This window comes from Lacerta agilis, chromosome 3 (assembly GCF_009819535.1).
Source record: "Lacerta agilis isolate rLacAgi1 chromosome 3, rLacAgi1.pri, whole genome shotgun sequence".
Taxonomy (NCBI): Eukaryota; Metazoa; Chordata; class Lepidosauria; order Squamata; family Lacertidae; genus Lacerta; species Lacerta agilis.
In genome coordinates this window covers 113,580,190-113,593,419 of record NC_046314.1, presented here as the reverse complement: position 1 = coordinate 113,593,419, position 13,230 = coordinate 113,580,190, and the positions used below count along the sequence as shown (strand labels likewise).

Sequence of the window (13,230 nt, the reverse complement as noted above, 5' to 3'; positions counted from 1 at the left end):
GTGCTAGTTGAGCTATCGAAGATATAAATGCGTTTTAGGGGCTTGTTCCCATGATACATTTTCTTACCTGACAGGTATCCATTTCCTTCTTTCTTAGATAAACACCATGTGAATGGAAACAGCATGGTCGAACCTTTTCCAGAGGGAACACACATGGCAATATTTGGTAAGTTTTTCTATTATTAATAATATTGACTATCAGTACAGCTCTTTGTGTGTGCTCTATAAAATTATTTACAATTATTATTCCACTTGGTTGTGGTTAGAATTCCCAACTCCTTCGTGGCTCATTCAAGATGACTGAGTGAGCTTCAAGGCTGAGCAGGGACTTGAATCCAAATGTGGCAAACCTTGCAACCGTGGCTATCATTCATGATTTGTTTGTTTTTGTGAGAAACAAACCATGAGCTCATGTTTAGATGACGCAACAAGCCAAGGCTTGTGATTTGTTGCTCCTAGTGTGGAGGAGGAGGACTTTTGGGCAATGAGCACACAATGGTTTAAATGTGACATGTGAACACAGCCCTACACTTTTATTGATTTTACTTCTTATAAATTGCTCGGTTACAAGTCCTTCCTTCTGCTTTTGAGTGTTACGAGTTGATACATTTTGGTTTGGGATTTGGGAGCAACCAGGTCCTCTCTGAGCATTCAGCTGAGAATCATTGATAAAAAAAGAAGTAATCACTGTTATAGATAAAAGGATTAAAAGTTCAGGAGACATTTCAATATATATACTCACTGATGCTCATGCACATCTCCCTAACCAAACAATGCTTTCTCGTTTTTTAGAACAGTTGCATCTCATAAATACTTTAAACTTTAATACTTTAAATACTTTAATACTTCATTACTTTAAAACACAAAGCCTGGGGCTTGCCGATCAGAAGGTCGGCGGTTTGAATCCCCGCGACGGGGTGAGCTCCTGTTGCTCGGTCTCAGCTCCTGCCAACCTAGCAGTTCGAAAGCACGTCAAAGTGCAAGTAGATAAATAGGTACCACTCTGGCGGGAAGGTAAACGGCGTTTCCGTGCGCTGCTCTGGTTCGCCAGAAGCGGCTTGGTCATGCTGGCCACATGACCCGGAAGCTGTATGCCGGCTCTCTCAGCCAATAAAGCAAGATGAGCGTTGCAACCCCAGAGGCGTCTGCGACTGGACCAAATGGTCAGGGATCCCTTTTCCTTTTCCTTTACTATACTTATAATCATTTGCACTAGAAAGCAAATTGAGAGTAAAATTTTTGGATTGAAAATGTTCCATTTTTGGTCTGATGTGTTCACCTTTTACACTAGGCAAATGGTTACACGAGGCATGGAGAAGCAAAGGAACTGGGCTCTAGATTCCTTCAAAACATCTGCAGTTACTGTGACATTACCAAGGACGTTTTTGAAGTATACTGTGCAATAATACGGGAAACTGTCCTTGATTGAGGTTGCATTAGCATTCTCATATTTCAAAGGATCACATGTTTATCTTTTTATGCTTTCTCTCTGATTTTTGTTCTTGGAGAAAAAGGCAATGCAACTGTAAACTCTTGAGTGCATGTGCAGGTCCTGTTTATGCTCTCTTTCATGTCTTTTCCCAAGGTACCATAATTTGTATTTTTCATTCTGACATTTTGCAGTTTATGTTTTATTTTTCATCTGCTCAGCTTGTATCTTCTTTATCCATCTCAATGCACGTTGAGTTTGATGTCAGTGCAAATTGCTTTTCAAAGGAGACTTTTTGATCTGCAGAATACTCTTTTCAGAAGCATAGCATTCTTTCTAGAAGTGTAAAATTCTTAAAATATTCTCCCTGGAGTAGTTGTAGGAACAGACCACCTCCTTGGGCTCAATGCAGAGTTAGATAAACATGTATGTTGTATATCTTGTCATTTCTGTTCCTCTGCTGCAGGAGGGACTTCATCACTAAGGGATGAGGTATGCTGTGTGGTATTGGTGTGCCCCAATAATATTGCCCTTGGAAGTGATTAGCTTATCAGATCACAGTCTGAGACAGTGGGCCATATCTTTCTATGTTTGTATGTGTGCATGTATGTACATACAGTGTATGTGCTACATTTCTCTGTAATGCTCCGCCTTCATGTCATTCCAAGGTACTTGTTCGCTAAGGACACCTGGTCTCTGGCACACTGTGCTTCCTAGTTCTGCTGGATCTCTCAGCGGCTTTTGACACCGTTGACCATAACATTTTTCTGGACCGTCTAGAGGGGTTGGGAGCTGGGGGCACTGTTATACAGTGGTTCCGCTCCTTCCTCCTGGGCCGTGTTCAGTAAGTGGTGGTGGGGGGATGAGTGTTCAGACCCCTGGGCTCTCACTTGTGGGGGTGCCTCAGGGTTCTGTCCTCTCCTCCATGCTTTTCAACACCTACATGCAGCCACTGGGAGAGATCATCAGGGGGGTTTGGGCTGGGTGTTCATCTCGTTTAAATCAGAACCAGTGAAGGCCTCCCACACGGATCACGTTTGCAACCCGAGGTATGACTGTATTTGGTTGCATTAGGTGGTCTCTCGGCCCTTTCCAACTCGACGATTCTATAAAGAACTGTAAGCAGGGCCGTCTCGTCCATAGGGGCGCCCCCGCGAGCCCATCGGCATACCGGGTGCCCCCTCCCCAACCTGCCCCCACCCCTGCGGGCCCGCCGCCCTCGCCTCCCGGAGCCCCAGCTGGAGCGCTGGAAGGGCGCGCAAAGTCCCGCGCCGCTCCAGTGCCACGCCCCTCATCCCCCGCTCGCCCACCCCCCCTCCCGAGGGGCGGCCAGTGCAGGAGGGAGGTGGGCAGAGAGGCGGCACGCCGGGGGCGCCGAGGGATCGCCACGCCACGGCAGCCGATCCCTCTAAGACGGCCCTGACTGTAAGATTCTGTAGAACTCCAACTCCATCCCAGTGGGCTCATCGCTCACTCTCTTTGACACGGCTGGGATCTTTTGCCTGCTGCTGAGTTCTAGAGCAGCCTTTCCTTTATTCCATTCCACAGAGTAGTAGAATGGTGTTTCTCTCCCTCCCCGCCAATACCAGGCACTTCAGAGTATCTGTTTCCCCACCCCCCTTTGCTTTTGAACCTGCCTGGCAAATAAGATCTTTATTGGACACCCTTCTTTAGGTGTTCTTGCCTTTCGAAGTTAGGAAGGGTGGTGACTGGAGATAGAGGGAGGAATTCAACATCACACTCCTGTGTATTTTTCTGGGGGTTCCCCTGACTCTTCTCCTAACCCAATTTTGGGGATGGTGTGAGGGGAGGAGTGGGGAAAGCCCCACTGCTGGCTCCTGCTAGGGATACTACTTAGTTGAATCCGTTCCAGAGTTTTTTCAGGGGTAGTACCCTAACTATGGGGCTCCCCTACCCCGAAGCAGGGATTCCTGTTGCCTTCATTACTATATTTTATGCACCAGGGGATGTCTGGCATCTCTTTGGCATGCACTCTCCAGTCTTCTTTGGAGCAGGGTGTGTCACATGATCTGAAAACAACAACAACCCCCCTCACTTTGTCTATTAATTGACCCAAGTGGGATGCATGTTCTCTGGAAGTAGATGATCAGTTTTGATGCTGGGATTCTATGTTCATGATATGGTTGTCCCCAATGCTGCCTAGAACTGGCTAAAGTGTACAAATGATTCCTAGGTGGTTTTGAATCCAGGCACTGCTTTGAGCCAGTTCTCCTGAGCTTCAGATGTCAAATTTATTCACATACCTTCAAGCTATTCTCTGGGCTGTGGACATGGCCAAGTATTTTAAATTCTATGTTTCGTTCGCTTGTCCGATTTGTTCTTGATATGGGCCAATGGCCGTAATAAATTTTACTACTACTACTATTCTCTGGGCTGTGGACATGGCCACAGTGGTCAGCAGTCTGTTAATCAGTTGCAGAGGTAGTGATAACGTCCCAGGGCTGGCTAAATAAACATGCTTATTTTCCCAGGAATTCTAACATGTTGTTTTTAGCCTTGGTTGAGGATCCTAATCTTGTCTTACCAGCTGAAAGTACCTGACATTGCTTGGGAATTCCAAGAAACCAAAGAATACCGAGAATCATAAATGGCTAATATAATTGGTTAGTTTCTAGGGCTAAACCTGCCCCCACCCTCTGGGGTGACCCAGGAATCATCTGACCTGGATCTGGCCCGATATCAATTGGGGTGGGGTGGGGTGGAGCTAATGCTTAATCAGGTTTTTTTTATTTTACAAAAGCCTGTACAGTGGGGAAAGGAGGCACTGTGTCTTCTTCCTGGCTCCCGACCACACTGCATAGAGCAGGAGGGTTCAATCCTGCTAGGTCGTGCTGTGCAAGCATGTACTCCGCCTGGTACAGTTTGGGAAGGAAATGGTTTTGTGACCCAGAATACAATTCCCCACAGTCTCTGTTCAGTTCTTTTTATACATTGCTGGATACAGAATATTCTGGATGTACAATTATTCTTAGATTGTCATTATATTGTCTCTTTGTTTTTAGTACATTTCAACCAGCAACAAAGGTAGGAGCTGGCCAGAGTACATGACTTAGTTTGAAGTTGGTTTCTGAAGTATCAAAGGAAGGCCATACCTTTGTAATCCGTTTGATGGCAGGTACGGCTTTGTTCTGTTAACTGAACTTTCAAAGAATCTTTGAAATTGGCAGAAGGCAGCAGAGCTCTTCTGATTCACTCCTAGAGAGGACCTGGCCTGAAACACTTTTGAAAAAGAAAAAGTAAAAAAAGAAAGAAAAGAATGCACCACAGGATGTCCAGTAGAACCCAGCCCTAAAAATAAAGATGGAAAGCAAAAAACAAAAAACAAATCCCAAACCCATTTGGAGTTGTAGTTTAACTTTTGGGGCCAGTGGGCACATTTGGAATTTTGAGAAACTGCTCTGGGTTGCCAGTTGCATAGTTGGGTTGAGAAACTGCTCTGGGTTGCCAGATGCCTTGGAATGTGGCACCACACAAAATTGCTGCCATGGGGGCACAGCATAACACAAAATGGCTGGCACATTTAAAAGAGAAGAAAATGAGACTGGACCATTCCATAGAGGAAGCAGCTGCCCCCTCTGCCCAGCGAGCAGCAACAGCATCCTGAGCGTGCAGGGTACCTTTCTTTTAAATTAAGTGGCTGGCAGGTAGCAGCAGTGGTGTGGGCATAGATGTCATTGCTCCTTCTGGGAGGCTGCTACACCATTGTGCCTAGCTAGTGGCCGTGAAGGCAGCAAAGAAGGCATACTTTGCTGCCTCCGTTGCATCCTCATTGTGCCGTCCAGCAGAGCTTTGCTGGGTAGTGTGGGGCCTTTTACAGTCTTACCCAAAGGAGGTGGCAGAACCGATGGTAGCTGGCTGTCACTTGTTTGCAAAGCATTTTGAGGATAAAATCACTTGCATCCCCCAGGACCTTGACTCCACTGTTAAAGTGGATGAATATCGAGAGGTGTCCTGTTATATTGGATGAATTTCAGATAGTAAGGCTCGAGGATATGGACAAGGTATTTGGTTCTTTCAGGGCAACCACTTGCATTCTATACCCTTGCCCCTCTTGGCTGATAAAAACTAGCAGGGAGGGAATTGGTGGGTGGGCCAAGGAGATGATTAATGCCTCCTTGAGAGAGGGGGTGGTCCCTGGCTGCTTGAAGGAGGTAGTGATAAGACCACACTTCAAGAAACCCACCCTGGATTTGGAAAATGTAAGTAACCATTGTCCAGTGGTCAACCTCCCCTTCTTGGACAAGGTTCTTGAGAGGGTGGTTGTGGGCCAGATCCAGGCACACTTGAAGGAAACATTTTCTTGATCCATTTCAATCGGGGTTTAGGCCTGGTGTTGGCATAGAAACTGCTTTGGTGGCCTGTATGATGACGTCTGTTGTCTTTGTCCATGGAGTTTTCTTGGCAGCGATACTGGAGTGGCTTGCCAGTTCCTTCTCCGGGTGGATCACGTTTAGTCAAAACTCTCCACTATGACCTGTCCATCTTGGGTGGCCCTGCATGGCATAGCTCATAGCTCCTCTGAGTTACTCAAGCCCCTTCGCCACGACAAGGCAGTGATCCATGAAGGAGACATCACCTTGCTGACAAAGGTCCGTATAGTTAAAACTATGGTTTTCCCAGTAGTGATGTATGGAAGTGAAAGCTGGACCATAAAGAAGGCTGATCGCTGAAGAATTGATGCTTTTGAATTCTGGTGCTGGAGGAGACTCTTGAGAGTCCCATGGACTGCAAGAAGATCAAACCTACCGTGTTTCTCCTAAAATAAGACATGGCCATAAAATAAGCTATAGCAGGATTTCTATGCATTTGCGAAATATAAGCCGTTCCCCGAAAATAAGCCATAGCCCGAAAATAAGCCATAGTGATGCGGCACCTCCCATTAAAACAGCCTGGAGAGGCGTGGCTATGCAGCGTACTGATGTGATGTGGTTAAAATAAGACATCCCCTGAAAATAAGCCATACTGTGTTTGGTTGAGGGAAAAAATATATAAGACGGTGTCTTATTTTAGGAGAAACACGGTATCCATTCTGAAGGAAATCAGTCCTGAGTGCTCACTGGAAGGACAGGTCCTGAAGCTGAGGCTCCAGTACGTTGGCCACCTCATGAGAAGAGAAGACTCCCTGGGAAAGTCCCTGATGTTGGGAAAGATGGAGGGCACAAGGAGAAGGAGACGACAGAGGACGAGATGGTTGGACAGTGTTCGCGAAGCTACCAACATGAGTTTGACCAAACTGCAGGAGGCAGTGGAAGACAGGAGTGCCTGGCGTGCTCTGGTCCATGGGGCCACGTAGAGGCGGACACGACTAAACGACTAAACAACAACAACAACAACAACAACAACATGATGACGTCTGTTGGGAGAGAAGAAGAGTTTGGATTTGATATCCAACCATAGCTGTCAACTTTTCACTTTTTTAAAGGGAAATTCCCTTATTCTGAATAGGATTCCTCACAGGGAAAGGGAAAAGTTGACAGCTGTGTATCCCGCTTTATCACTACCCGAAGGAGTCTCAAAGCGGCTAACATTCTCCTTTCCCTTCCTCCCCCACAACAAACACTCTGTGAGGTGAGTGGGGCTGAGAGACTTCAAAGAAGTGTGACTAGCCCAAGGTCACCCAGCAGCTGCATGTGGAGGAGCGGAGACACGAACCCGGTTCCCCAGATTATGAGTCTACCGCTCTTAACCACTACACCACAGAAAAGGGAAATGTGGAGCCTTCAATGTGGGATTCCTCAGGGTTCAATTCTATCTCCCATGTTGTTTAACATCTACATCTAGTGAATGGGGTCATCCGGAGTTTTGAAGTAAGTTGTCAGCAATGTGTTGATGACATGCAGCTCTACTTCCCTTTTACATCTGCTGGTGTGGCAGTGGACGTACTGGACCATTGTCTTGCCTCAACAATGGACTGGATGAGAGCCAAACAAACTGAAGCTTAATCCAGATAAGACGGAGGCACTCCTAGTGGGTGGCTCTCTAGACAGGATGGATGGGAGGTTGTCTGCTCTTGTTGGTGTTGCACTCCCTTTGAAGGAGTGGGCACACAACGTGGGGGTACTTCTGGGTCCTTTGTTGGTTCTTGAGGCTCAGGTGGCCTTGGTGGTGCAGAGTTCCTTCCATTAGGTTTGAAGAGTATCCAGGTTTCTCCAGTTATGACTAGTCTTTATTATAACATGGTTAATGAAGCTAGCACCTACTGGCTACCATCCAAAAGCAGTTGTGATTTTTGGGTATCTTCTAGACATCTGAAGTTATGAATTTTATAGGGAAGTGGCACCCCTTCCCTGTCACAAGGATCACAAAGAACAGCAAACCTCACTTTCTCAGGTCTGAGCTAAGAAATAGATATCACCTTAGAGCACACGAAGGCCACTTTAGATATGTAGGACTTCTGATTCAAGGAAGGACACAAAAAATACACTTTGCCTTGCTTCCACTTGAAGCCTTTCCCCTAGTTGGCTTTTTTAAAGGTAACGATTCACAGGGCAAGAGACTGCAGGTTGAATGGATTCAAGATGGCATCTGTTGTACCAAGATCCGTCCTGTCTGCTATTTAATTTGTTGCTTGCTTTGGAGCATTCAGCTTCAAAGGGAGAATTTTCAGGCCAGGCCCTGTTTATATTTAGATATTTGCTAACTTGTAATTGCGGATAATTTGAATTGGTGAAGCTCTTGTTAAAATTAGTGGAATTCTGTTGCGTTGAAACTCTGACTTAATGGCTAACCGGCCATGTCAGTGAATAAATATTTCATTTTTGTGTGCACTTTGAATATTATTTTCATGCATAAATTGACTAGCCTAGAGAGCCCCCCCCCAATTCCTGTATGATCTCTAATTTAGTTAATTATTGCTCTGCCACCTTTAAAGATTGCAGATGCCAGGAAGCAGAACATTAAATGAATGTTTGCCATTAATACAAATTATTGTGTTTTGACAGTTTGTTAATCAGCTAAAAGAAAATTATGCTGTAAAAATATGTACAATTGCCATTTAACCAACCCTAAGGCTTTTACATGGATGGGGATTCTCGTCCCTAAAGGTTGTGCATTTTGAAATCATTTTTTAAAGGAAATGGGCCATCTAAAGTGTGGAAGAATTAGGTTTTTATTTTAATTTACGGAAAGCATGTGTTCATGACGACTGCAAGAGCATCTGATTAGGTTGCCAGTTCCTTTCCCTCCCATTGGATCAAAGGGTCTGCTCAGATTCTTCCTTGTTACATTGGGGAAGTGTGATCCTATTGGTACTACTGATAAACCTTTGACCCAGCTGCCCTCCAAATCCTTCTGGTCCTCCTGGAACTGGCAGGGGTTGGCATTATTCTACTGAGGACATTAATGGACTGATTGATACCAGACAGTGACTCCATGAAACAACTGGTCTATCCCTTGGGATATAACTTATAGCAGGGGTTACCAACCTTTTTAGACCAGTGGGAAAGTTTTGAATTTTGGGAGAGTACCAATGGTGCCAGGCACAAAACGGCTGCCATGGGGTGTAGAATAATTCAAAATGGCTGCCATAGGGAGATTTTCTTTTTAAATGAAAACTCAGAGTCTGGGGAACCTGCCCAGGCACACCAGAGTGTCTGAACTCTGTCTTAGTGCCACCAGTTTTGGCAGAGCTTTTTAAAAAAACCGTTCTTAAATGTATAGTAATTATTTCTTTTTCTTCCCCCCCCCTTTTAATTATTATTTTTACAGTGTTTTTGATAGCAGATTGGAAGACAGGGTTCCTTTTTCTTGAATTTATTGTTCTTGGTTTTGTTTTGTTTCTCTTAAATAGTTTATGTTTTATATTTTTAGCTGTGTTGTATGGCACATTGAATACAGTGGTACCTCGCTAGACGAATGCCTCGCTGGACGAAAAACTCGCTAGACGAAAGGCATTCGCTAACGAAAGGGTGACTCGCAAGACGAATTTCCCTATGGGCTTGCCTCGCAAGACGAAAATTTCAATGCATTCCTATGGGAATTAAATTCCTATGCATTCCTATGCATTCCTATGGTCGTGCTTCGCAAGACGAATTTTTCGCAATACGAAACGACTCGCAGAACGAATTAATTTCGTCTTGCGAGGCACCACTGTATGCATTTTTAAGCAAAAACCTTGTACAATCATACCTCGGGTTGCGCTCGCTGCAGGTTGTGCATTTTCAGGATGCGAACGCTCCGAATCCGGAAGTACCGGAATGGGTTACTTCCGGGTTTCGGTGCTCACGCATGCGCAATTCACGCCGAATTGCGTCACGTGTGTGCGCAGACACCGCGGCACGGCACCGCGTTCGCAACCCGAGCGTCCACTGTAAATCTTTTGTAACAAGAATGCTTTCTATTTTGTTCCATACAGGGATGGGCTGCTTCTGGGGCGCAGAGAGGAAATTTTGGCGGCAGAAAGGAGTCTACTCAACTCAAGTGGGCTATGCAGGAGGACATACCCCTCATCCCACCTATGAAGAGGTCTGTTCAGGTAGGGCTGATTCTTTCATGGATTATAAGCCTTTTTCTGAAGCACTGTGATCTAAGTCCCTTCCCCAAACAAACAGGTGGTTAAGACTAATCTATAGAAGTAAGATTAGTGGCATAGAAGCATGCAGACTTGCCTCACGCTGATCTTTCTACGTAGACCAGGGCTCCCTACTCTGGCCTGCCAAGGAGTTAGGCAGAAAAGCCTCTGGCAGCTCAGATATCAAGAGGCTCATTTAGCTGGAGATGCAGGCCAGGGATTGAATCTGTTACCTTCAGTATGGAAACCAAGTGTTCAAATACTGAGCTGTGGCTGGGCTCTGTGTGCACTCCGCACTGAAAAGCATAAATAAAATAAGTTTTTCATGAAAGGAACCCAGATTTTGTGCCAAGAAAAGGGAGTATTCTGTAACCCGTATCCATTTTGACAGTTAAGCACAGATTTATTTGTTTTGCCTAGTGCTCTGCTTACATGGGATTGCGGGAACAGTGGCAATGTGCCCAGCAAATACCCCCATTCCCTGGCAATGTTTTGCACTGGGGATTGCATACAATCTGCAAGGTCAGGAAACTTCCTTTTGCAATCCACCTTAAGTCACAGCATGATCATTGTGGGTCTTGACCTGCTAGTAGAAGACCAGTGTCTTAAGGTGCTACGATGTCCTTGGTTTCCTGTGGGTGCAAGGACTTTGAATGGGCCAGCCCAACTGCCCTGGAAATCCAAGAAGTCATTGGAATGACTGGAGTGTTGTTACGACTGCAAAATGGGGAAAAGCCATAGAGTATCTGCTTTGCATGCAGGAGTTCCCGGGTTCAATCATAGACATCTCCAGGTAGAGCTGGGAAAGAAGCTCATGTCCCAAACCATGGAGAGTTCCTGCCAGTCAAATAATGCTGAGTTAGATGGTCCAATGGGCAGACTCAGCATAGCTTGACTTCTTATGCAATCCGAGGGTTGTGCGCTAGGAGCTTGTAGAATAAGGTATTAGAGACTGGGTGCACTTGTATTTTTCTCGGACATAAAGGATGCAAAGATTGTGTCCCAGCCTCTGTGCCATAACAGCTGTGATGCAATTCAGCCATCAGGAGTATCAGAGTGCCTTGTGCTGGCGCAGAATATCTCTGAAAATATGATGTTTTGGTATCAGAAACTACAAAAGTGTCTCATCTTACACAAACTCTGCCTGAAAGCAAAATAATCAGTGCCCAATTTTTTTTTATCTACAACACACTTGAAAACCTTCTAATATTAATTGACCCCATTTTGATTGCCATGTGCTATTAGCAGAAACTAGGAGCAAACATGAGTTATTATATATATAATTTTAAGAATAGTTAGTGCACAGCATCTTTTCTGGTGGCAAGATGGGTGCCACGTTGCATTGAACTGAAGGAGCAATCGGCCTGCTCAGATTTCTGAAGCCGATAAGTACTCTGATAGGGAATTATTTTTACATCACAGTAAATTGTCCCACAGATGCAAATTTGAAAGGGCATTTGCAATGGATAAGTGTTTGGGCTATTTCCAGTGCATTTTACTCAATACACAAATACACATTTTTTGGCAAGCATTATGTGAAACTCATGATGTTCATTCAGTATGAAACATCTCTTCATAGTTTGCTTACAGATGTTCAGAACAATTCTTTGTTTATCAATGTATTCATAAGCTATTTGAAATCTGCACATCTCAAGTGGAACTGAAATCTGATGGAGGGAGAAAGTACTTGGTGGTTTATCAGCTGCTTCACTGCAATTACCTCCGCCCGCACTTCTTGAAATCAGAATGTTTTTACATTATATTTCTGATTCAGACTTGGGTATACAACCATGTAATTTCCCGGAATGTAGGGTAGCTTTAAAAAAAAGTAATTATATGAGGAAACATGTGCTTTAAACATTATTCATCATCATGTTACCCCGAAAGTCATTTGGTTGGCCTGTTTTAAATCTTGTCACCCTCTGATGGTTTTTCTCAACAGCTGTCAGTTTATCTTTTAATATGCGTGAGTGAGCTATGAAAATTAATAGCAATTTAAATATATGCATCCTGCCATTAGCTTTGTTGCCATGATACCTACAGCATTGTGTGACAAATTATGCTGGTCACATAATTAGCTTTTTGGGGGAGACCCACCTGATCATGTTCTTTGTGGTTGGCTTTTCCTTTTATTATCCTAGTCTAAAAGCTACTTTAGATATTACCGTGGAGTGCATGAAGAGAAGGAGAAATGAGATTGCCACTCAAGTAACCCAGTGTCCTTGGTTAATGTTTCTAAGAATTTTTAAGGATTTGTGGAGGCGACACAAACGCTGTCTTGAACAATGCTTTTCTCTGTTCTCCCTTCCCCTTAATGATGGGAAGAAATTCAAGGCCTCTTCTGCAGGTTCAGCTTCGTTTGGAGAAGAGTGCATTGGATACATACCTGTAGCATACCTTTCCAGAAAAAGTAGGGAAGGCTCAGAGGGTGATAGTGCCAAGGCGGAATGGAACCATGGGCTCCAATTCCATTGAGTTCAGAGCACCTGTTGAAGATGAATTTTCCACTATCCAACCTCGGTCAACTCAGTATAAGTTTTATATTGTGGTGTTTTATATTTTTGTCATCATTTATTGTGCAATTTTACTATTTGTACTGTACACTGCTTTGGAATCCCACCTTGAGCAGGTGGAAAACTATTTATTTGTATAAAAAATCATACAGCCCTTCAGCAAAAAGTCCCAGGGCAGGATACAATAATATAATTAATACAATACAATACAATACAATACAATACAATACAATACAATACAATATACATACAGAAGCAGCTTAGTCATGCTGGCCACATGACCCGGAAGCTGTACACCGGCTCCCTTGGCCAGTAACGCAAGACGAGTGCCGCAACCCCAGAGTCGGACACAACTGGACCTAATGGTCAGGGGTCCCTTTACCTTTTTATAAAACAATTACAAACAGAACAGAACAGTGTAATCTACTGTTAGGTATCAAAAGTACACCTTCAACTTAAGGTGGAAACTGTATAATTAACGTGCCAGATGTACGTCTGTGAGGAGGTAGTTTCACAATTTAGATGCTGTCACAGAGAAAATCCTCTTCTGGATTGTCAATCCCTGCATTTAAGAGGGTGGCCAAACTACCAAAATAATCTGGAGCTGTCCAGTCATCCAACCTGGTCTTGGTTATACACTTCAGGGTGGCCTCCTAGTCCACATTCAAATCGTGAATGACTTGTTTTATTCTGGACAGACCTGTCTAGAGAGAGAGAGTTGCTGTCCTATACTACCTGTAACTTGGGCATCAAACCTG

The 13,230-nt window shown here is 44.4% G+C and overlaps 1 protein-coding gene across 1 annotated transcript in view; it reads left to right on the top strand.

Moving 5' to 3' along the window:
* The window catches only part of MSRA (methionine sulfoxide reductase A), a 158,583-nt gene that overhangs the window by 45,193 nt on the left and 100,160 nt on the right, over positions 1-13,230 (top strand). Inside the window, exons 2-3 of the mRNA XM_033145166.1 lie at positions 98-166; positions 9,804-9,923. Of these exons, the coding sequence (XP_033001057.1) occupies positions 98-166; positions 9,804-9,923 (189 nt within the window). The remainder of the gene's footprint in view (positions 1-97; positions 167-9,803; positions 9,924-13,230) is intronic.